Genomic DNA, 25,440 nt, shown 5'->3' with positions numbered 1-25,440 from the left:
AAACCTCCGTAACAGCAGACACTGGACCTCATTCGCCTTTGATTCCCTACAGCACCAAGGCCGACGACGGGTCACTAGAGCGATCGACAGGCAGATCCTAGAACTAAAGTAAGAAAAAAAAATCCGTGTTTTCTTTGTCTTTCTTTTTTTTTTAAGATTTTATTTATTTATTTGACAGAAAGAGAGACAGCCAGCAAGAGAGGGAACACAAGCAGGGGCGTGGGAGAGGAAGAAGCAGGCTCCCAGCAGAGCAGGGAGCCCGATGCGGGGCTCGACCCCAGGATGCTGGGATCACGACCTGAGCCGAAGGCAGACGCTTAACGACCGAGCCACCCAGGCGCCCCGGAATCCATGTTTTCTATACAACCACAGGCGCACCAGTGAGCTAAACTCACTTTTCAGGACTGTGTGGACAAGATAAAGGCCAAGTTTCTAAAACAGTAAATTTCGGGATGACTGGGATTTCCAATTGCGTCAATTTTTCCTATTATTTCCTAACATTTTTTGAGGCATTCCCAAGTTATTTATCCCTTCATGTGACTCAGGTTTGACTTTATCCTCTCAAGTACTCCACCCACCCACGTCCCCACCCTGCCGACCCCAGAAACTGATTTTATGCGAAGACAGAAAATGTCTCCCTAATCTAACCCACTCTGGCATGAGTTAAGCATGACTGGATAAAACTAAAACTGAAACGGGTCTTTAAAGAATGACATAAGCACACACTATTAGTGAGCAAGTAAAAGCCTTCACGAACTCCAGGAACAAAAATGTTCCAACACATTCTGACGTATTTGGGACCAGGGAAATCAGCCTATTTATAAGGTTTCATTACACGGTTTCTCAAATTGATACAATATTTAAGTTTATAGAGCTACCAAGTTGCTTAAAGGATTTCATATTATTTCTAAAAAATGAAACATTGAAACAGGAAGGTTTTTTTTTGAGAAACTCCAGATGCCATCAAAACCATATTATCTTTTGCTCTTACTCTGAACAAATTCACTTTTAAATTATTTCTCAGGGGTTTTAAAGACTTGCGTGCACATGTACACACATATTGCTAAACATTTAAATTAAAGAAGTTCATCATTCCCTATTGTTTGGCTTCCGGCATTACTAATTGATGGCTTACAATCCTGCTGTGCAAAATCCTATTTATTCTGAAACAAGTCATCGTGCTTTTTTCTGCAGTAGCGTACTAACATGTACTTAAGTGAGATTTCACCGAAAAATCATCTAATTGGAAGCTGGCATACTAGCGGCGACTTTCCTCAGTTGCGGAAATTTCTTAAAGTTTAAGGTTTAGAAGTTAGCTCATCACAGGACAAACACTCTCTCTCCTTATCTACCGGCAGAAGGGGGGGCACGGGGAAGCACGAAGTCAGCCTTCCGGGTCTGGAGACTCTTCCAAGGGCTCCAAGCTTAAACCGCAACCCGCTGCCCAAGCTGATGGAGTCCTGTGAGTCAAACTTTCTTCCTAGGGTTTCTTGGATTTGTTTCACCTAAAAGGGTTACCTACTTCACAGCACCGGAGCTTTCTTAAGGACTTCATCTTGCCAAACTGGCTTACTTAGAATAATTACGTGAAAGGTAAGATGAGTTAGTAAATTCTGCTTTTGTTCTTAAATTACAGTGTTAATTTTTTTCAACCACGTCATGAAAACGATGCTATATGCAACTAATGAATCATCGAACTTTACATCAGAAACCAGGGATGTACTGTACGGTGACTAACATAGTATAATAAAAAACATGAGAAAGAAAATGAAAACGATGCTATAAACTCCTCAGATCCCAGTGAACATTCTGCATTAAACCCACAGTGAATCTGGCCCTTGATCCATTTTTCAAATGAAATGATATGTATATAACATGTATGTACACACACGAATAATCATGATTGTCCTCACACACACACACACACACACACACACACACACACCTGCGGGCACTCCCACACACGCTCTGAAATGCTTCGCCGCGGTGGACCCACTCTGTGACCCACCAGGAACACACAACCTCGAGCTAGCTCAGTGGAACCCGGACACAGCAAAGCTGATCAAGGAACGGGAAGGCGGGAGTCTGAGACGTAGGGACCAACGCCAACTTCCCCGTGCTCACCGCTCCACTGCTGACAGCAAACCCGGCCTGGCTGGGACACCTAGCTAACGTCACCCCAAGTCAGCGTCCCCAGCGCTTTTGGAACGAGTGCCGGATGGCACAAGGAAGGACAGAGCTCACGCGGGAGGGACCGCAGAGCGGGTGTGGATGTCACAGGGAGACTGGGCAGGGCTGTGTCCGCGAGGCACCGACCCCGTGGGCTCTGGGCGGCGGCTTCTGCAGGGGCCACTCCTGAGGTTTCAGACTCAGAGGAAGGCTCCGTGGCAGGAGTCAGGGCGGTCGGGAAAAGTCGCCATGAAAGGAACAGAGTCTGCTGGACCCTTGGAGACAATGGACCTCCACGTGCCCAGCAAAGAATGCTTCTGTGGGGCTCATTGGAAACTGCATTTCTCTCCTTTCAGAGAAACTGGCTGAAAGAGCAATGGGAACACATTCTCTGTCCTAAAGACCGAGTTCATTTCAGAGCTTCTGACGCAGGGCAGACTCTCCTGGCTCGGCTTCCACCCCTGAAGTGAAACCTGAATCCTTGAACAAAAGCGCTTCTAGGAAAGCCAGCATCCCTCCGACCGAAAAAGGTATGGTTTTAAGTAGTCACTCCAGTTTCAACCACCAACCAGGTCAGTTTGCAAATGAGCCAATAATATACTGGTAGAAACGTTTTTCAATAACCGGAAATTAGATTCACTGACGTATACGAGCAGAATAAACGGATTCCCACGCTACAGCCTTCCACACTCGATGGGGGATTACTCTGAATAAAAGGTCACCGTCTAGCACTGCACACTGCATTGCTTCATCCTACTGAAAGGGAAGGACAGACTCCCGAAGAAGACAAGTGCTAACTCAGGAATGAAACGCACTCTGCAGGAAGACATTTTATGCAAGTACTACAAACGTCCCAGCTGGAAACCACACTTGAGTCGTGCTGGAGGCGGCCAGTTCCACAGGAATAACGTGTTCTCGTGCATCCCAGGTTAGAAAAGAACCTTGCCACTCCTTCTCTGTTTAGACAAAGCTGGTGAAGCTGCCCAGATCCACGGTCGGGTCTCCATGCGGCTGTCCTTGGGCATGGCCAGCGCGGAGTGGTGCCCGTGCTTTATGCTACGTCAGGAGCCGTAAACTTCCCTCTGCTTGACCACGGACAAGCGCTGTTAAGTTATCCAAACTTACCATTTGCAGATTCTTGGTTTTTAGTCAAATAATGAAGCCTATTTCATATTCTAAAACATAATCCAAATGTCAGATGAGAACACGGCAATTTAGATTCTTCCCATAGACCTCAAGAAACAGAAATCAAGAGTTCCCGAGTACGCACCATTCAGACGCCACCTGAAACATCCGAACATCTGAACAGTAAATGGAGGGCCATCTTTAATAAGTCGTAACCACACACTCGAACCTCTACTGTAACTGAAACGAATGTTTCAAGTCTCATATGAACCATAACTTCATCACTGGCAAAAAAAAAAATCATCATCATCATCATCTTTGAAAATACTCATTTCCCTCCTTTTCTTACATACTGCCTCCTTCCTGGGTTAACTCCAAATATATATATATTGATATACATATATATCAATCTTCATTTCTCCACTCTCCCTCCCCAAATTAAAGGGGGGATGGGCTTTGATCTCAGCTACAGCTGCCGTGAACAAGCCCACAGAGAGGAAAAGGAAAGCTCAAGCCGTTCTCATGCTCGGCAAACACAGCCCGCAAGACCTCCGTAAATAACTCAAGAGAATATTGGGTCAGGACGGTCTGTGATACAGAGAAATAAACAGATTTTCACAACGCTCCTCAGCTTGCAACCATTTGACGGAACTTGGCAACCGCTCCCCGCGAGGCGCCTTTGAACTCGGAATGCGTCCACTCTGGTACAAGTGCTGTGTGGTTCGTCTGGTCCCCGTTCCCGACCTCAAAGAGCAGGCTCTCCCTTGTCCCCGAAGGGCACCCACCCAGGGGCACGAATTTAGCCTGAAACCTTTTGCTGTACACTTCCAGCCCTTTCAACGTCTTACTAACCTGTGAAAATGTGGAGACCGGAGCCCTAAAGATGACTCCAGGAACCTCAAGAAATTTTTAAAATCTGAAAACTCTTCAGCCTTCACAAAATCTGAAAACATTTATGACTTTTCTTTCCCAAGCATATCTGAAAACAAAACTCATCAATTTCTCCCCCATGTGCTTTGTCAAAATCGTTAAATACATGCGTAGTCTGAGGACTATTTCATTATCTTCGGCCCTCACTTTAAGTAATCTGCACTCTGCTATCTCAAGATTTTCCTCTGGTATTTCTTTGTTGCTTGCAGCCAAGAAGTAATAAAACTTGAAAGGATTTTTTTCTCCCTTTTTTGATGTAACTAATTACATTAACTTGGTAGCCTTCAATTAGAGAGAATACTGCATTAAACATTTTATTATCCCTACAAAAAAATTCACAGTTCCTTTTATGGAATTACTGACGTCACTGATCTTCTGCGGAAGTGTCAGAAGTTCCTTGGTCAGAATTCACACCAGCTCGACCTCCGAGGGGGAGAGATACATAAATACACAAAAGACATAAGCCTGGTCACCTCTTCAATGTGATATCCTACAGTTTTGCTAGTTATCAATACGCAAATCAGCCTAGCAGTCAAATTATGACTGAATTCTTATAATCAAATTATAAACAGTGTCTTAGTAAAATAAATGTGTCAGTAAAGTACAATATTTTTAAATTTCTCTTTCTCAATACCTTTGGGGGGGTTGTCCCCAATACTTCACCACTGGGCATGACATCTTTCACTAACAGTAACTCACCCTGTCATAGATTAAAATAAACTAAACTAAAATATGAAGAGAAAAATAGAAAAAAGAAGATTATGTTTCTCGGATTCACCCTACATGTGGGGAAAAAAAAATCAAGATGGAAACAAAAACCTTTTAGCAATAGCTTCACTTGAACTGTAATTAATCTCTACTTTCCCCTTGGAAACCTGTAGTACGTGCTGAGCAAGAGGAAAATGAACAATCACTTTACAATATATAAAGAATTCAGCTGTGAAACCAAAACTGAACAATGGTAGACCCAGTTTGCTAGTAACTGAGGACAGAAGTGCCTTCCTCCTGAGACGAGCACAGAGACGCACGCTGTAAGCACACAAGTGCGGCGGAGGGCGGTGGGGGTCTGGGGGGACCTCACGTCCCCCAGCCCGCAGTGAAGTGCACCTCACAAGGCCTCACGAATAAAACCATCCTCTGGGAGAAGTCGCCACTAGGTCACAGCCGTCCTGCCCCGTAAACCTCGCTCTCTGATCACCAGAGATGTGTGACGACGGCTCGGCTTCCTGAGACCCTGGGGGAGTCAAGTGTCCAGAGCTTCATGTTAGGCTGTACACAGGAGCTCATACTGCAGTGAGTTTTAAAAAGGTCTGTAAAACCATCATTCTCCACACACATGCAGGTGTAAGCATATACACGTGACACACGAGAGACGAACGTGCTAAATGTATGTGGAGAACACAGACGACGGCTATGCCTAGAAAGGAACAGCTGGACCAAAACATCAAGCCCAATCATCTCTGAGCAGCGGGATCCCTTTCTTCTTCCTTATCTGCATCTTCCACCACGACTGAATTATACACAATATCCATGGGAACGTGCAAATACAAACACTATCATTTCATAAACCCTGACCTTCGTTCCTTACCCGAACGCCAGGGCATCGCGGCTGGGCACAAGGTCCGGGGCACGGGGGAAGGGCAACCCACCCAGGGACCCAGGGATGAGACACAGCTCCAGGGGCTGTGACGGTCCGTCCAGTATCTGTTCAACCCCTGCATTTCTGCAGCCTCCCCCTCTGAGCGGCGACTCTTCCTGCTCCCACGTCCTCACACCTTGGTGAGCTGCAGCTGGGGCAAGCGTGCTGGGGTGCGTGTTCGCAGCGGCACCCCACGGTGGCCACGGTGCTCCCGCAGGAGCCTCCCGCCACGGCCCACCCGCTGCTGCGTGGGCGTAAGCCACACACCTGAGTTCCAGAAGGTAGCCTGCTGAGCCGCAAATGGCGGGAAAGTGCCAGACGCGGGAGGAAGCGAAACCCGCCAAGACAGGGTCGTGCCCAGTTCTCTGTGTACGTGCAGACGCGCTCTCGTGGGAACTCGATGGGGCACGGGGCACAAGGGTTATGCTACGTCATGGAAGACCGTGGATTCCTGCAACAATATTCTACACCTGACAGATGATCGAAACGACCGGCCACAGAGTCCGTTCCGGTGCCTGTGAAGTCTGTGCTTCCCAGGCCTTTCCTGGGCCGTAGAACATTCACGCGGTTATAGCTCCTGAACGTGTGACGTTCTTTTCTTAAAAAAGCATTTATAAGTTAGTTATTCAAAAACAGAAATGCGTTTTTTAATCAGAAAATGTATACCTCGCAGTAAAGCTCCCAGATGAGTCTGCCGACGGGTACCTGCGTCACCAAAGCCAGAGGTTAACCACACCTCCACGGACTGCAATCTTTGGAAAACACTAATACGGTCAAAACATAGGTTTGCTTTACAAGTTCTGCATGCTGATGATTCCCAAAAGAAGATAAACAGAAGAGAAGAAAGAGGCAAGATTCTGGGAGCAATCCACCGCTGACCGCAGCAGTGTCTGATGGTTCCCAGTTCCCGCTTCCCAGAGCCACACACATGAGCCCCGCTCTTCCCACGTGCACCACCCATGGTCAGGGCTGACTACGGACGTGGAAACGGTTCAGGAAGGGGGCGCCTGGGTGGCTCAGTCGGAGGAGCATCCGGCTCTTGGTTTTGGCTCCGGCCATGGTCTCGGGGTGGTGGGATCAGCCAGCGTTGGGCTCTGCGCTTGGCGAGGAGTCTGCTTGAGATTCTCTCCCCTCCTCTCTCTCCCTCCCGCTCAGCTCCCCACCCCACAAACGCACACACACGAGCTCTCTCTGTAAAATAAATAAATAAAATCTTTAAAAAAAAAATCAGGAAAGGGAGCTGGAGTCATAGCGTGAGGTGACATTCAGGTCATCCTCAACCCTGAAAGACACAGGAGGGGCCACAGACATGCCAGCAGGACGGGTCCAGCTGCTGCCCTCCCAGCCACCCTGTGCAGATGACCTGTCCCCCCGTCCAAGCAGGGAGTCAGGGGCACCTGCAGGCGACGGAGACAAAGCTGGCCTCCCTCGGTCAGGGCTTCGGGGTGTTAAGAAGCGGTCACGTGTCCCTGGGCACTGTCCTGGGCTGGCAGGCTCCATCCTGTCTCAGCGCTGAACAGGATCCAGCCGAGCCCCTGCTGAGCTCTCCCTTGGCAACCCTCTGCCCCAGGAAGAAGCTGCCGGATGGCTCGAGAGCTGGCCTGAAGGACGCGCTGAGCACACCAGGCCCACACTCTGAACTGCTGGTGTGTCCCCCAGCCAGACGGAGCAGAACGGAGAGGCGAACAACATCCTCACACGAGCCTGACAAGACTTCCAAGTGCACTGTCTCACGGGCATAGAAAGGACTCCTAGAAGTTGCACAGGGCACTGCTTATATTTTGGCAACACTTCACATTTCTTTGATTTTACTCACTGTCAAAAAGCATATATACTGCCACAGAACATGTATTTTCAAAGAAAAATGGAGTTTTCCATAGAGAAGAAATTTCCGTAGATCTTAGTTACACGAGGGTCTGGCACCCAAGTCACCAGGGGCTTTTCTGTGTCATGCACGGATCAAACTGTAGAACTTTGACCATTTTAAGGCCTTTTTAATCATGAAAATTCCTTAATACACCAGACTATCAATGATTATTATTGTCATTTTAAGTAAAGCTAAGACTACGTGAGCAATTTAAAGTAAATCCCAGCAAACTTCAGCCAAGCTACTGTGCGTGCTAACAAAGCCAGCTCGCTCTCGGGTGGCGCTACTCAGAACTGGCGAGACTAACTCGGAGTTGGCCGGAGATGCACAGCCTGTGCCCGAAAGGAGACTCAGGCAGTGGGGCTCCTGGAGGGACTGCAGGACGGAAGCAGGTGACAGCTCCGTCCCTGCCATGCTAAGAGATGTCTTCCACCCATGGGGCTGTGTCCCAGCTCCTCCACTGGGAAGAAAGGGTGAAGCCACACACTCCCCACCCGGCTCAGCTCGAGGGGCCCCGACTGTCTGTCTATGCCCTCTGACTGTGGGGAACACATAGAAGCAGGGCCCAACCTGAAAATATGAGACTGGGGAGGCACTTTTCTTGGAAACCTAGGATTCAGACACGCAGGTCAATGCAATGGTTAAAGCACGCATGATCTCAAATTAAAGTACTGAATTGGGGGCAGTTCTAAGGCTGCAGAACCATAGGCCTCTGGGCGTCCAGGAGGCACAGGACCAGGGATACCCAGCAGACAGGCCACATACGCGGAGGGCACGGGCCAGGGGCTGAGAAGGATGAGTGGGACGACCTCGGGGGTGCAGAGAGGAGACGCGTTCCCAGTTATGCCAAGGAAGGGATGAGCCACAGTGGTTTCAACGGCAGGGAGTAAAGGCGAGAAAGAAAATTCAGCCTATGATACGTGACATGTGACCAACTGGAACAGATAAGAAAAACCAACGAAGAGAGTCTCCTCGGTACGGATCTTTTTAAAAAAGCAAAGATAATTCATTTCTGTAATTGGTCATGGAGTTTTACCTACTGAAAGAAGACAAGATGTCCTCTCAAAATCCTATTGACGTCTACAACTCTAAATATCTCATCATCGGGCCGCCTAGAGCCCGCACGGAAAGCCCGTGCCCGCTGTGAGCACAGGAAGACTCCAGGGAAGGCTCCCATCCCGAGGGCAAGCAGCACCGACGGGGCCGGGATCGATCACAACACGACCCCCCGAGACAGCATTTCCATGCGGCCTTTCCCAGGGAGGAGGTGCCAAGAGTCCCCAAAAGGAAAACTACCTGGAGGCTTTCTCACAAGCTCAAAAGAGAAAAGTCACCCAGACCAAATGCTGGGGGGAGAAACAGAACGTGAGGGCCCTGCTGCACACACGTCCCCGCAGTGCCAACTCAGTGCCAACTCAGTGCGAACCGGCAGGACCTGGCCTCAAACGCCCTGTGAGCAACAAGACGGGACCAGACACGTGATGGCAGGCGAGAAGGCTCACCTCCGAAAGGCGTTCAGGGGAAGTGAGGCCCTGCCACGGACTCACAAGGGCCTTATCTCAAAGGAACACCAGGTTCCAGCACCTTCTATTCCAATTACAGACCGATCTTTTAAAATGAACTTAAGATCTCTTCGCATACCCCGTGAGGCTGGAGGCACGGGAGGAGCCCATGGTTTTTGCAATGTTTTCATCTGTGCCGTGGAATCCACAGCTACTGTCAGTATTCTTCACAGTTCACCAAGAACACAGTTCCCACGGGAGGGGTGACTTGCCATGGATTTTTTTCCACACATATTTACTTAGTTTTTGTTTAAACCAAAACTAAATAAGGATAGATCACACACAGATAAAATCAATTTAGAACCAAAAGAAATATGTCCACTAAATAAACCACACCACACAGACTTCCTCATACGACTTTGGGCAGAGAGAGTTGATCCTGAACCACTCACTCAGGATTACTTGCAAAAATCACAGCCTAGAGATCACGGACCACTGGGATCACAAAGCATCCCTCCATGTCTCAAGTACGATCTGAACAAAGGATTCTTGGGTCTCTTTTTATTTGAATTAATGTGAGAGGCCCGTACACGTGACCTCAGTTTCGGCATGTAGGGCTCAGGTCTTCTTAGAACACTGTCACCCTCACCGGGTTCACCAATGCCCCCCAGAGTCCGGGAGAGGCTGCAGCCCCCACGCCACCCCAGGGATCCTGACACTGCCCATGAACAGCGCCAACACACGGGATGCCGGCAGGGCCCCAGCACCGAAACTTCACCTACAAAATTCCAAACAACACAGAACTTTCCAGTCTGATGACGGACATCTGTGCCAAAGAGGCACTCTGCACATTGTCCCTCAGGGCATCAGATCCTGGGAGGAAACCCCACCCACCAGCACACCTTCACGCCACACACCGTCCTCAAAGACAGCCGACCACCCTGACTCAAGGAACTTGACACAACTGTGTGTGTTAGAAACTGCTATTATTTTTTTAATCAAGCTGACAGACTGAGGTTAATTTTTACTTGCTCCTGAATCCCGTTTTCTGCAAGCACTGTTCTGACCCTCGAGAGCGCTAATAACGTGTGCTTGAATCGTCAACAAGTGTAAACTGTTGGAAGAGAGCAAACTCCACTGTGGGGTCCTCCCTTCTCCCCCTTAGCTAATTATCCCTGGAACACTCACTGGTGTGAGGCAACCAACATCCCTGTCTAGTAGTAAACAAACAGAGAGCTGCTTAAACAGGCTTGAACCAGCCAACCAGTAGGTTGGGAAATGAGACTAGACATTTCCTGCATGCATGAAAATAGCATCCTGCCCGAAGAGATTTATCACAAAGACGCTCTCCAGAAGAAACACAGGGCATCCAGGTAACCCGAATTTCAGATACACGACAAGTAATTTTTAGCACAAGGATGTCTCAAATACTATACGGAGCACACAGAGACTAAAAAAGTACCATTCATGGCTTATCTCAAATCCAAATTTAACAGGTGTCTTCTATTTTTACTTACTGAATCTGGCAACTCTGACTTGTTCTTATCTGAAACACATTATCTGAATGAATTACTTCAGAAAAAGCACAGTGTGAGTGAGACACATGGTCCAAAATGTGTAAATGCTGATGGAACACATAAACATCACATACGAAGAGAAAAATTATTTTTCATTTATATGCACTGTCATTAACTCACTGACCAGGGTAGACTCTATTCACAGGCAATGGAGGAAAAGCCGTTATTGACAGGCTGTAATGGGACGGGGCTTCTGCGATCCTCTGTGACTCTGAAGGTCCCGTGCAGGCAAGCAAGGGTCAGTCCACCTGCAGGACCCAGCCGTGCTCCTTCATCTCCCTTCGGCAGGCTGCAGAGACGTCAAGCTGGAGCCCTGCTGGAGGCCTGCTGTGGCTGGGAGGGCTCTGGAGCAGAGCTTGGCTGCGAAGGGGAAGGTCAGAACTGGTCAGGGATGCCCCAGACCTGGAGAGAGACCAGGTACAGCTCGAGGATGCACAGGGCGCATCTCCGTTCTCTCCTCCTGGAAACCTCTTCCCTGCCTTCCCTCCCTGCCTGAGCACTGGAACAGAATGAGCACTGACTCGGGACTCACATGTCAGTTTCAACACAATTATCAGTACAATCTTGAGAAAGTCAAAACCTCAGATACCCCATCTGTGTTTTAAGACTGACACCTACACTTGCTGGGCTTACCAAGCCTTTGACTTGGGTGAAGAAGCTGGCCCATGGACCTCTATATATGGTAAGGTTACTATTTCAAATCAGTAGCAAAAAGACTGCTGATTGGATAAATTACGTTGGAAAAATGGGATAGCAATATGGGAAAAAATTAAAAATACCTCACAGGATCCACCAAAAGGTCCACATGCACTCATGCAATGTGGAGTAATAAGCACATGGATAAAGCAGACTCGCTTTAGTCAATGAGAATATGTGAACGGTAGGGCAGGAAACATCTAAGTCATGTTAGTCATGGAACATCTAACCATGAAGGGAAAAAATGAATAGTTCTGGCTTTTTAGAACTTGTATAATAGAAGATTTAATACAAACAGAAAGTGAAAAGAAGTAAAGCGAACAATGAAAGATTCATTTCCATGATGTACAGAGGTCCTGTTAATTAATAAAAAAAAAAAAGACAAATGCCACGTTATAAAAATGGACAAAGTAGGGCGCCTGGGTGGCTCATTCGGTTAACTGTCTGCCTGCAGCTCAAGTCATGATCTCAGGGTCCTGGGATCGAGCCCCACATCGGGCTTCCTGCTCAGCTGGGAACCTGCTTCTCCCTCTCCCTCTGCTGTTTCTGCCCTTTCTCTCTCTCTCTGTCAACTGAATAAAATGAAATCTTAAAAAAAAAAATGGGCAAAGTGCATGAACAGGTAACTCACACAAAAAACGCAAATGGCCACCAAACATGAAAACATGCTCACTTTCACGGAAGCCAGAAAGATGAAAATAAAGCAATAAAAAAATAAATAACATTTTTCTTCTTTCAGGTAGGAAAGTGTAGAATATTTATAATCCCTGGTATTACTGATGCATGGGACAATGGCCACACTCACAATCTGCTGGTGGACACGGGGATTATTACAGCGTACCTGGCAGTATCTACAGAAATAGAACACGTGCAAACTCCCCCAAACGAGCAATTTCACTTAAGAAATCGGTCTGGAAAAACTCCTAAGCATTCTCAATGATCCACGTTACCAGCAGCACTATTTGTAACAAAGCAACTTAAACGTCCATCAACAGGCAAATAAAGTATGATCATATTCTACTTTTAGGCAGTTGAAGAGTGAAGCAAATACCTTTATCAACATGGATGATTTCCAAGACATTATATAGAAAAAGCAAGTTTCAGAACAGAATGAACAGAATAATCTTATTAGGTATCAAAACAAGAAAATGTACATATGCACATACACGAACATATGTAAACACATTTAAAAGGACTGAAAAGAACAAAAAGTCTCTCCAGCAGGTGAGGGAGAGCAATGAAGGGTGGTTTTTTATTCGTGCACTTTCAAACAAGGTGTATTATTTGCAGTCGGCATGAGTTCATGAGAGACCTGTCGATTTTCGGAAGGAGGAACAGCATTCTAAAATCAACAGCATGCACCTAGCATGGTCGGGCCCAGGCAATGTCCTTGCTTCCCTCCTCCACCTCCCACCGCTGTGCCTGTGAGGGACGCAGGGCCAGGGAGGCAGCCTCGGGAGAAGGGAGAGCCTGGGGAGTGTGAGGTGAGCAGTCCTTAGGCAAGAAAACTGGGTCCAGGGGCCCTAACCTTGCCCGGGAAGACCCTCATGCCCACCAAGGGCACCAGAAGGACTGGCGATGTGACAAGTTCACACTGCAGCCAGGGCAGAGGGATGGGCTTTCCCAGGACGAGGCTCATAGGGCGCTCCATTCCTGGTGTTTCTGTGGCCAATGGCCACGATCTGGGATTCTGTCTCTGGTCTTGGGACAGAAAGAAGACGGCAAGCACAGGAGTCCTCCAAGATTAGACATACAGCCCCAGGACCCACTGCCCCCCAATAACATGACTTACCATGTGGGCCAGGTATTTGGTGTTATATGGTGCCGTTTCCACACTGTCTTTCACCCATCTGAGGGGGAAGGAAGAAGCAAAGGGGCTGAACAGGAAGGGGGAGACCATGACCAGCTGCCGGGTGGGTGTGTGGGTATGGACCAGTGGGTGACAGGAAGTCACCTCCAGTGCCTCATCTCCACCCAGATGTGCTCTGCCCCCTCACAGGTGTGGCACAGCTCTAAAAATGCCTGAAAACATCCACAGCAAACCCCCCTCATCAGATTCTAAAATTCACAGGAAAAGATCTTTACCTCAAGAAGGGAGGAAGGAAGGAAGAGAGGTAGGGAAAGAGGGAGAGAGAAAAGAAAAATTAATTAATTCTGACCTAGAATGGAAAAGCAATGTTCAGAACAGGGGCTATTTGGAAGGTATGCGACTCTAATGTCTGCCAAGTGCTGTCCAGCTTGCAAGGCATTTCTGCAAAAGCAATTTTATCTATTCATAACTAACTTGCAAGCATGATGCCCTTTTGTAACTGGGTTTCAAAACAATATGAAGAATTTGTTTCTAAGTGGTGTGTAGGCTTATCACCATGGAAACTGCAGATACTCTGCATACAACCTGTCCAGAACCTTCATGTTCAGAGTTCCCAAAATCTCCTGTCAGAACTCTGCAATTCCTTTAACACCTAAAATTCAGGAACTTTGCAAGTTGTCTTTTGGTGACATGCTGAACTGCTTCCTGAGGCTGTCACTGGTACCTCTCTGCCAATAAAAGAGGTTTACGATAAAAACAGCTCTTAAGTTCATGCCTTGTTTTCAACCTCATGGACCCTCCTACCGTACTTCGTCATTTTTGAAAACACACTGACTTAGATTTCCTTCAAATGGAAATGTTCAATCCACCACACTACTATCAATTTCTAATCTAATGCCAAAACCATTTGCCTAGTCCTATGCCATGAACTGTGCAGTCATCCATGTTTTAGAAACCAGCGCTATTATAAACGAGTCTTATATCAAAGGAACTATGGTAACTAGAAGTGAAAACTGGAGATGATTATCAGTTCAGTATCACCAACAACGTTCTCCAGGTGTCCAATCCAATTAACGAACCAGTCCAATGGCGCTCGCACCCTGGAATCCATCGCCAGACGCTCATGCGTGTAACAGCCTGATCTTGTGACCCGGAAGGAAGCTGACGCCCTTCGGCGGGGTTCGAGAGCTAGATTCGGGCACACACCAGATTCTCTATAGGATGCCCGACACCCCAGAGGGTCCCACTTGATGACCACTGTAGATGGGAGACCGCAATAACCCGTGAGGTCACGGAGCGACAGCAATGGCCACAGTACATTTGGAACACATGATTCACCGTGCTGAACGTAACCGTTCTGCAGTCAGAAGAGAGGCTATGAGTAAGACTCAGATCTGGCACACGTCTGCAAGAACGTACTTGGCAGCTTGCAGTCAGCCCAAATGTCTTACTAATCTGTGAAAATACTTGTCTCAAATCAACATCTGCCTTTGTAAATAAAACAGGAGGGGAGGCTCCCTGCAAACGGATAGGACTGCCCTCGCCTCCCGCAGAATCAGGTAAGACTCCAGCAAGGAAACTGTGACCTTCTGACCTTCATCTGGAGAAGACCACGCCTCGCTTTTTAATTCTAGTAAAATACAGGTCTAAAACTGCAATCTGTCTGAACACACGCAAAGGCTTATGCAAACTGGGCACGCAAATCCCAATCCAACCAGCAGTCTACAAAGGTTTCACCAAGAACTGGCCTCAGATTAGGTCCAGCACACAGGATATTAGGAGACATCAAAAAGAAAAAGAAAGAACTAAACTTATAAATGAAACATGAAGAATCTGTGCAGAGATGAGCACACAACAGAAACACTTACCAAATAAAGGCTAAATGCTTGAAGAGAGAGAGTCTAAACTCACTGAATAATTCAGTGTGCACACCACACACAGGCCGCCATGGAGAAGGCTGACCGTGCAGTGGCCACGGGCAGGGACACCGTGGGCTCCGAACTGTCCTCCTCCCAGGCATTCCGGACAACCGTGGCTCCGTGGTGACACAGTGGGGGGACAGGAGGGCCCTACCTGTCCCGGACCACACAGGTGAGCGGTGTTTTCACCAGTCACCACCTGCACACGCAGGATGGCCCCAGTAGGGGACAGGCCAAGGGCGCCGTGCCCACCACCGCGCTGAGTGGCAACTGCTGGGGACACGAGGCAGGAAGGGAGGAACCACGCAGTGACCTAAGTCTGGGCTTCCTGAGATGCCAGGTCTGGGGAAGCATGAGCTGCGTGTCCTCAGGTGCTGGGAACAGGCCCAGCCCACTTCTGCTCCCCCTGCACAGCAGCGATGCCCAGGACACTGGCCACCAGCCTGGGATGGGAGGGCCAGAGTCTTGGGAAAGGCAACGTCCCAAGTCCCGATCCCAAGTCTGACGCTGGCCAGAAAGGCCACAGAAGTAGCCAACTCCTGCCATCCAAAGAGGCCACAGGGCTGGGCCACGTGCATATGGTTTAAAACCTCGGAGGCAGAGGTCTGAAAATCTTGAATACCGATTCTCACCCGAACCCTCGCTGTCAGTCCCAGGCCACTACCACGGGTCACATGCCATCTAGAAGCCAGCAAGCACACACTCCTGCGCAAAATCTCCCCCACAAGGGACGGTTCTCAGTGTGGCTCACTGCAAAACTGAAAGCACGCCCGCTCCATCCCAGTGCAGCCACCAGCCACAGCTGAAGTCGCGCCTGCCACGGGGCCGGCGGGATGGACGAGGCGAAGCCCTGCCCTCGATGAGATTGAAGAGTGAAGACACAGGAGGTGAGGACCATGTTGGCACAAGACAAGCAGCACGGAACAGCACAGAGGAGCAGTTCCCGGGACAGAGCGGCAGTGACCCACGCAGGCTCCGGGGTCACCCAGCAGGCAGGCGGGACTGGCCACGGTGGCAGGAAGGGGTTTCCAGGGCACGCTCAGGCCATGCAAAGGGTAGGTGGGGGGTTCTGGACAAGGCATCAGGATGTAGTGAAGGTGCACCACGGGACTGCACTGGCCAGTCAGGCCACGGCTCTGGTCCAAGAAGGCCACATAAGGAGCTACACGCTTCCACTTGCTACCTGACGGGCCCTGTGTTTCCAACAAACACCTGGTAACGGTGAGAAAAGGTGGACGCGTGCCAGGTGCCACATCACCAGTGCAGAGGACGTACACGTGGCAGCAGGTGTGCGGACGCATCAGGGACGCCTGGCACGGGTCTGGGATGGCCCAGAGATGGGCAGCATCTTCAGGGCGACCTCACACCAGCAGGTGCTGCCCCACTCACTGGGTGAATGGCCACCCTCCCCCAGAGCTGACCGGGAACGACCCCTGCCCCAATTAGCAAATGCTGGTTTTCCAGAAGCCAAATCATACAGCCTGCTCTGCAGATGCTCCCAGCCTGGGCACGATCCACGCCCTCCCGTGGACTGCCACAACTCACAGGACCAGGGCAGAAGAACCAAACTGACTTCTATCCCGTCGATGGACAAAATCCACAAAGAAGAGCCCTTTGAACAAGCTCAAGTCTGAAGCGGAAAAGACCAAGAGCCCCTCTTTGCGACAAAATGGCAAAGGTGACGCTGAAACTCCAGGACAGAGCCGGAAATCACGGCCGCCAGCATCATCCCTACGGCAGAGCGACAAAAACTCAACAGAATTTAGGATGTGAACCAAAGGCAGAAAAGGTAGAAAAGCAGTTACACATCAAATAGGACTCTCTGTAGACACAGCGCGTTCATTTTTTATTAGAACGCGTGAACATGGTTAATTTTGCTGGCAGAGGACGCCCGCCGAACGCTCGCCACAAGCAGGCTCCTGTGCAACAGGTGCTCGGCCCCGGCAGGATGCGGCTGGACAGTGTACACCTGACCCCGCCCTCAGAGCCAGCTTCCGTGCAGACAGGGGATCCAGAACCCCACACGGGGTCCAGGCCATCCTGTACCTTGAGGGATGAGCAGGACAGGGACCCTTTCCTAGGCTGTAAACTGGACACTGAGGCCCCTGGCTCAGGTCTCCCTCTAGGACCAACAAGAGATGTGTCCACAGGATGCCGACCACATGCCACGCACCAGAGGAGTGTGGCAACGACAGCCCCTGGGACGTGGCATCGCAGCCTGATGCAGCCGCCAGGGGACCGGATGCTCGTGGAGCTCAAGAGCGGACAGCACACTGGTCCTCAGTGCAAAAGCTGACTTGCTACCTGGCATGTGCCAACCGTGCTGCCCTCCACGACACACACCGTACAGCTTCCAGCAAACTATAACACTTCCTTGTATCCCGGTTCCTGCCCTCATAAAATGGGGACAGACGAAACACCTCTGCTCCTTCCAGCTCTAAAATCCTGTGATCCTGTCGTGTATCAGAAACTAAGAAAGAGATAGCAAGTGTGCGAGTGATGCCAGCACCCGAACATTTGCGTGGTGTTTGCCGTACACCCCGTGTATGTATATCCCGTATGTGTCTCTCAGTGAAAGGAAGAAAACCCCAGAGTCGCATTTCCAGAGTCTGACGCCTTTCACGCTATAATAAATTCATTCTAGGAGGTCAGAGAATGCGGCATTCTGCTCAAGCAAATATTAGCATGCGTGCCATGCATAAATACCATTGTTTGAAGAATCGAAATACAAGAAAACATACTTAGACACTCTTCTCATTGTAATTCAATCGTCCTCGGATAATTCAGAAAGCGCAGCAAGGCGCTGGGGTGCCGCGGGAACGGTCCCCCTCGCAGGTGTATGTGTTTCCAGCGCAGACGCACGGTGGTTTCTGGTTGCTAAGACGCAGGCTAAAACCACAGGGCGTTCTGCTGTCAACTGCCAAGTACATCTGAACAGCTTTCTTAAAGACCTTCACTGCATTTTCATACTAAATAAGACATTAATAGGAGGGTTTCCAACTCTGAGATGCCTCAGTATTCAGTGTGGTGTAAAACCATGACGACATGGCCTCCCCTCACGTGCGGCTGGATGTGCTGGGCATTCTAGGGCTCTCTCCCGGAACCTGGAACAGACCTGCTCTTCCGTCATCTCCAGCGCTAGGGAGACGGGAACTATCTGGCACTGGTGGAAACGACCTCAGGAGAAGCCGCGTGGGGCCTGGCATCGGCCACACGGCAGAGAGCATCTTCTATTTACGGCCCGGCACCTGACACCAACGTCGGGGTGCACCACGGGGCCCCTCCAGGGCGGCCTTCAGTCTGTGTGGACGTTTATTAGATATCGCTGACAGGGACCAACAGGTTGCCAGAGCAACGGAGAAACTGGACAAAACGAGCCTGAGCAAACTGCCCGGTGACTCAAGAGCTGGCCCTGTTATCAGGTCCCCGAGCTCATCTGAGGCAGAGGCCCCCGACCAGCCCGGGCCCCCTCGGAAGGACCACCTGCTACACTCCATCCAGCAAGGCTTTGGTGCTTGGACAGAAGTGTCCCCAGGTGTGCCTGCTCTCCATCCCCCAGGCAAGCCACATCCTGTCACCTCCTGTCTGCACGTGTGGCTCCGGTCCCACCCTACTGACCCTCTCCCCACCCTTATCCACAACCCGCTGTAGTGCTGGATCAGCTTAGCCTCCGGGCGGGCCGATGCTGAAGGCCCTCCCACTCACTCCAGCCGTGTGGCGACCAGAACCACGTGGGGCTGCAGCACAGGTCCCAGCTTCGCCGCTCGGGACACACATCTCGAGCGGATTTGGGCAGAAGCGCCATGAGGACACAGCATTCTGGAAGAGCTCCTTCTGCTCTATGCTAAAGCAAACTCTAAAGTCAGTAATAATAACAGCTTCCCGTCCCAGCAGGCCCAGCCGCCACTGCCACGCCCCTCCCAGCACACCCCTACGTTCCACATCGACCTCTGTGAGCTAGGTTCACCCGAAAGCCTGTTACAACAGGTGGACGTCTGAGAACATGGTCTTCCTGGGCCGTTCCAATGACTCTCAGTGCTCTAATACACAGAAAGAACGGCTGTTGGACCTTTGCGCCAGCTGCCCGGCCACGGTGGGCCCTCCTCACCCGCCCTGGCACAGCCGCGGTCGCCGCTGTCTCAAGGCACGTGCTCAGCCACCATTTCATGGTTAAGAGGCGGGGGATCTTTCTTCCATTATGAGGGAAAGAAGATGAGCCCTGATGTGCTAGACTGTCGGCCTGGAGGGGGCGACGAGCAGAGAGAGCCAGGCCAACAGGGGCTTTCTGAACGAAGTCCGCTTCTTCCTCCAATTGTCTTTCCACTCCCTGGTGATATTGCTCCGTTCTGGAAACTCTCCTTAATTCTTCAAACTGCATATAATATTGTGGCACCTGTTCTTAGGACCTGCCCCTCTGTCAGGTTGGGCAGGTCCGATAGCCTGTGGGTCAGAAACAAACATTGGCGATTTCACAGGACTTCATCCAAAAACTTGAGGTTTTACTATCAGTTAAGTTGCACTGAGTATCCGAAGATGTAGAGAGGCGGGCTCCACAGAACACAGATTTGATGTAAGAGCAGAGTTGAGAACAACGAGCAATGGTCAAAACCTACGTAGTCACGTGCAGAAACGATATGCAGATATGCAAATGGTGGGAATGGCGTCCTCGGCGTTTTGCCAGAAGGCAGGTGGACACAACTGTGATGGCCCGAGACAAGGCAGGCCACCCAAAGGTCTTCTCACAACGGCACGGGTTGTGAACCCGCCTCTTCAAGACATGCTCACCAGGGGTCCATCATGCCTCAATCTCCCACGAGCTTTCTCAGCAGAATCCTGCTTCGGCTTATTTACTTGTGAAATAACACTCCCTTGTCCTCGTGATGACCTCGAAGGGCCCTGACTCTGCTTTCTGTTTGGAAGTGCTCGTTTCTGTAAACTTGAATTGCATGCCCTTTCAATGCTCCTCTCTTCTCTAATTAAAAGGATTCATTTTTTCGTGAGCTCCAAAAGTGCACTTTCTCGCTCAGGGCTACGTCACTTTCTCAGTGGAGGACGGAAATCTATCTCAGTAACATATTTTTTACTTGATTGACTTTTATTCACAAGCTTGCTCTTCTACCAGTTTTGGTCAGTAAGGAGGGCTGCTGGGACCCAGTTTTCCGAGGAAGTAAAGGGAACATGACAGAGCTTTCCAAACAACCACATGGCAATACTCAACAGACAAAGAAATGTTTCATTAAAAAAAAAAGTTTGTTTTAATTAATCTGATAATGCAAAGTTTCTCTAGAGCCAAAAGCAGCATTCAAATCCATTCCTGGATGTCAAAAAATCTTTGGGTAAAATTATGGCACAAGGGGGACTTACTAAGAAAAGTCACAAAGAAGTCTAACTTCACCTTTGCTCCCACCAGAAGCCAGATTCATTCTTACAGGACCTACTGTGGTACTTTGTTCTCAATCTGCACATACTCCCTCCATCAGTCTTAGCCAGCCATCCCATCAAAGCTCTGTAAGAATTTTAAGTTGCCTATATGTACAAAGACGTAATTCATCTTCTAGTAATAGTAGAGGCACACTGCAGATCAAAACAGAGGATTCAAATACTCATTTGCTTTTCCCAAGTCCTCAGCCAAACCCTGCAAAGGGGAGCGTCTGTGAGTTTCACATGCATGTAATGCACAGCTCACTCCTTAAAGAACATCTAGGGAGGCAGGGGTTTATTGCCCACGCTGGACCATTAAAGGCCTGCTGAGCTTGGGAAGTCTGTAGTTTGAGAAGCAAAGATTCTGCCCTTCAGACTCACAAAAGGTACCCATGCAGACCCACAATGTTCTTCAACACTTTATGCCACTGTCATGACATAAATTTCTTCTTCTGGTCTCTCAGTGAACTACAATATTCTGTTGATTGTACTGTCAACTTGTTGACCTCCACTAGGATACGTGAACTTGTTACAGAAACATCTGATGTATCAAGTTTCTCAAAAAAAACAGACCACATATAGAAAATACACATAATCTCATTAGGAGGTAAATGATAATCTCAAATTTAATGAATTTGAGATGGAAAAAAGTAAATTCCAATGTATAGTGAAAATCATTTGATCTTTCCAACATTTTCAAAGCACTACTGAATTAGAGTATTAATCATCTGACTGCAATCACAAGAGCTCTTCCAAATATTAAAAATATTGGGGCGCCTGGGTGGCACAGCAGTTAAGCACCTGCCTTCAGCTCAGGGCGTGATCCTGGCGTTGTGGGATCGAGCCCCACGTCAGGCTCCTCTGCTATGAGCCTGCTTCTTCCTCTCCCACTCCCCCTGCTTGTGTTCCCTCTCTCGCTGGCTGTCTCTGTCTCTGTCTAATAAATAAATAAAATCTTTAAAATATATATATATTTATCTTCAAAAAAAAAAAGATTTAGTTCTAACCTAATATTTTATCCAATGTGCTCCAAAAACAGTCACAGTATTATTGGAATGTCATCAGTAAAATCTATAATTATCAAAACTTTTTCAAGAGAAAAACCAAGACTTAACCTTCAAAAATGCCAACCCAAGGTCACAGTTGGGTTCACCAGGTTTTACAACGACAAACTGTTACAGGAATCTTAGGCTCAGAGAAGGAGCACTGCATTTTCAGAGAGTAGCGTGTTCTCCTGCTCCTTCCCACAGGTTAATGAGTAAGAAATGAGATGGGAAACAACACGGGTCAGTGCGTAATGCATTACTGTGCATTTATCTATACGGATACTTACAAGGTGTGTGCACGGGGTCAGCACAGGCTTCTCTACAGGATTAGAGAAACAACTTTCTTCCACACTTTTACTGACTCAGTACCATTTGACTATAAGAGACTCTCATATAATGTACAGTATAAACTTATAATAAACTCTGTTCCAAAGAATTAGCTACACCCCTCATAAGGAAAAAGGGACACAGAATTGTGTTTTGTTTTGGAGGAATGCACTAGGGTCGTTTTCCTCACTACAGAATATAAATAGCCCTGCTGAAGCTCTCGGGTTTCTACACACCTGGCCTTTCAGGTAAAAGCAACATCCATGAACGAGTTTCCAGGGAGAAGAGAAAAACAGTCCCAGTGATGCAGGAAAGTTATAAGCTCTGTCCCTGGAACATCATCTTCTACTAAAAAAAATTATCCAAAACAAAAAATAATGAATAAAATATCAGAATGCTTAAGACTTATAAAAAGTAGGAAAATGATGAAAACAAAGTCGGCCGAGCATCTTTAAATATTTACATAGCTGCTATTTGGAAAGTCATCTGTTCCAATGAGCCGTCTCTAAACCCACAGGGTTTCTTGAATCCGAGGAGATTAATTATAACTGCACACCGATTTGAAGTTACTCTTTTACTCGGCTGTCTGGTGCACAGGAGAAGAGCAGAAGCGACTGTCAGTGCGCATGCGTGCGCACACCGCCTGGTGAGGGAACAGGCCCTAGGACTGAGGAGAAAGAGGGCACGCCTTGGACGTGTCCCATCACCTGTTCTTTGCTCAGAAATGACTGATGCCCCAGAGAAACCATTAATTCCACAGGCCAAAGGTGTTAATTAACGCAAACACATCCGGGCAAATCAGCAAGAAGGGTGCCTTAAGTGGAGCTGACAGGCACCTATGTCTGCACCCACCAGCCTGAGCTCTAAGTGTATACTGGCTACCTAATACCGGGGTGTGGGCCCATGTGGGTGCAAAGCTACCTGGGCCAGGGATACCTGGGCAAAGGCTACCCAGGCATAGGGTTACCCGGGTGCAGGGTCTACCTGGGTCTGGGACTGCTGGGTCTGGGAAACCAGGCCTCCAGGGTGCAGGGCTGAGACAGGACTACCTGGGCCCGGGGCCACCTCCCTGCCAGTCTACTGGGCCTGGACCTCCTGGGCTGAGGGCTACGGGGTCAGAGGGTCACCTGAGCCTGGACTATCTAGGCACCTGTCACCTGGGCACTGGACGTCCCTGGGTTCAGGGATACGTTGGGAAGGGCTACCCCGGCAGCACAGAGCTACCTGGTACTGCGTTACCTGGATGCGGGGCTACCCAGCCTGGGTACATGGGATCTGGGATATCTGGACATGGGACCACTTGGTTGCGGGGCTACCGAGCCAGGACTACCTGGGCACGGGTCACCCAGGTACAGAGCTCCTGGGCCCTCACTCTCTGAACCCAGCTGCCCAGGCGCACACGCTCACCTGGTGCAGGGTCGGCCGCACCGTCCTCTCCGCTCTCATCCGCAGCCTCGTCGGCCAGGCCCGAGCCCGGGGAGTCGGCGGCGGGAGCACCGCAGGCGAGCCGGGCTGCTGGGCTGGGAGGCGAGTCGCCTTCGCTGAGCGAGCCGCAGCGGCGCACGCGCGTTCCCGGGGAGCGTGGCGGTCTCGGCCGGCGATGCACCGAGGTGCAGCACCATCTGGTGGTAGGTGCGGAAGATCTTGCGCACTCAGCACTCGGAGGACTTGCCATGGCCAGCGGGGCGGCAGCGGGCGGCTGGGGCGCGGCTGGCCTGGGGTCAGGGCCCGGGCATAGGGTCCCAGGCGCCTGCCCGCCCGCGCGCGAGGCCCTGCGCACCAGGCTCCGGCTCGCGCTTGCGCTTCTCTGGCTCACCAGGATGTCTCGCGCCGCTCCTTGTCGAAGGCCACGTCCCGGCCAGTGCCTCGTCCACGCCCGTGCACGAGTTTCGGCCGGCTCGGCCACCTTGCCCGCGTGGCCAGCTGCCAGGCCTGGTGCTGCTGACCGAGGTCCAGCTGCGCAGCGCCGCCCGCCTGCCGTGGGCAGGCGCTTACCGCGGGCGCAGGGTTGAGGCACTGAAGGAAGAGCTGCTGGGAGTCCGGGGGCCGCCCTGCCAGCGCCCTCCCTGCCGGGGCCGCGTCCGGCCGGCCTCCACCCTGCGGTGGATGGCGTTGTGCGCGTTCAAGCTGTCCAGGTTTGTAAACAGGTTCCCGCACTTGGTGCAGACTTCGTAGAGGGACAGGCCAGCCACGATCACCTCCTCCTGCACCACGTTGTTGATGGTGGCGATGGGGTCCAGCTCGCTCTTGGGCTTGTTCTTGCTCCCAGTCTTGGGGCCGTGCGCCTTCATGTGGTTTTTGAGGAACCACGGCTCTTTGAATCTTCGGCCACAGATGTGGCAGCCGTGGTCGAAGGAGCCTCTGTGCTTCTTCATGTGAGCCTTCAGGAACCAGGTCTGGCTGAAGGCCTGGCCGCACACCTCGCAGGGGAACTCCCCAGGGGTCAGCTCGGGCTTGCCGTTCTCCGCGTAGGGCTCGGCCCCGCTGGGCACCTGCGCGGTGATGTGGTCCTTCTCGATGTGGCTCAGCAGGGACTCCTCCCTCAGCGTCATGTAGCTGCACAGCCGGCAGCGGAACGGCTTGTGGGCCTGGTGCACGTGCAGCTCCAGCTCCTTCTTACGCTCGAACTGGCACTTGCAGAAGGAGCACTGGGCTGCGGCCTTGCCCTCCTCTGGGGCACAGGCAGCCCCCGCGGCCTCCTTCTTGCTGCTCCTCAGCAGGATCTTGCTGTTGTCCACCTGGGTGGCTCCGTTGAGGATCTTGTTGCAGGCGGACGTGCTCTTGGTGGGGCTGGTACAGCCGTCCAGGCCCTCGGACACGCGCGTCTCACCAGCCTCCGGCTCGTGGCCCTGGATCAGAGTGCCCGTGCGGTGGCTACGAATGTGGATCTTCAGGTTGCCCTTCTGGGAAGCCCTGTGGTCACAGTAGGGACACTTGTAGGGCTTCTCCCCTGTGTGCTTGCGCATGTGCTGGGACAGGGAGCTCTGGAAGGGGAAGCTCTTGCCACAGATGCAGCAGCTATGGCTCATGGCCTTGTCTCCGTCCACCTCGGGGCTCCTGCTGGCCCTGGTGGGGCTCGGGCCCCTTCTCAGCTCCACCTCGGCCTCTCGGTTGCGATCCATCTCCAGGACCAGGGCTCCCCGGCCAGGGGGGGCACGGCTTTCTGTCACACAGGCCTGCCAGACAACGTCTTATCTCTCCATCTTCAGACGAGGCTTCTGCTTCCCAGCGGCAGAGACGCACCTGCCAGGACAGCCCGCATCTCCTACCTGGAAAGCATAGCAGAAGGCAGGGAGTACCTGAAACAGAAAAGACACGGAGATCTTAGGAACGAGGTTTCCCACATCAACAGGGACCCAGTAACCCCCACGGGGAGTGACGGGCACACTCCTGAAAATCAGCAAGCCACCAA

The 25,440-nt window shown here is 50.5% G+C and overlaps 1 protein-coding gene across 1 annotated transcript in view; it reads right to left on the bottom strand.

The window, feature by feature from the left end:
• The window catches only part of LOC103658418 (zinc finger protein 516-like), a 68,047-nt gene extending 42,724 nt beyond the window's left edge, over window positions 1-25,323 (bottom strand). The window contains 4 exon segments of the mRNA XM_040632434.1: window positions 23,436-23,638; window positions 23,640-23,843; window positions 23,845-24,103; window positions 24,106-25,323. Of these exon segments, the coding sequence (XP_040488368.1) occupies window positions 23,436-23,638; window positions 23,640-23,843; window positions 23,845-24,103; window positions 24,106-25,150 (1,711 nt within the window). The 5' untranslated portion in view covers window positions 25,151-25,323.
• Window positions 25,324-25,440: the final 117 nt, after the last annotated feature.

This window comes from Ursus maritimus, unplaced genomic scaffold (genome assembly GCF_017311325.1).
Source record: "Ursus maritimus isolate PB19 unplaced genomic scaffold, ASM1731132v1 scaffold_18, whole genome shotgun sequence".
NCBI classification, from domain to species: domain Eukaryota; kingdom Metazoa; phylum Chordata; class Mammalia; order Carnivora; family Ursidae; genus Ursus; species Ursus maritimus.
The sequence above is the reverse complement of the archived record's forward strand: the minus strand, read 5'-3'. Positions and strand labels throughout refer to the sequence as shown.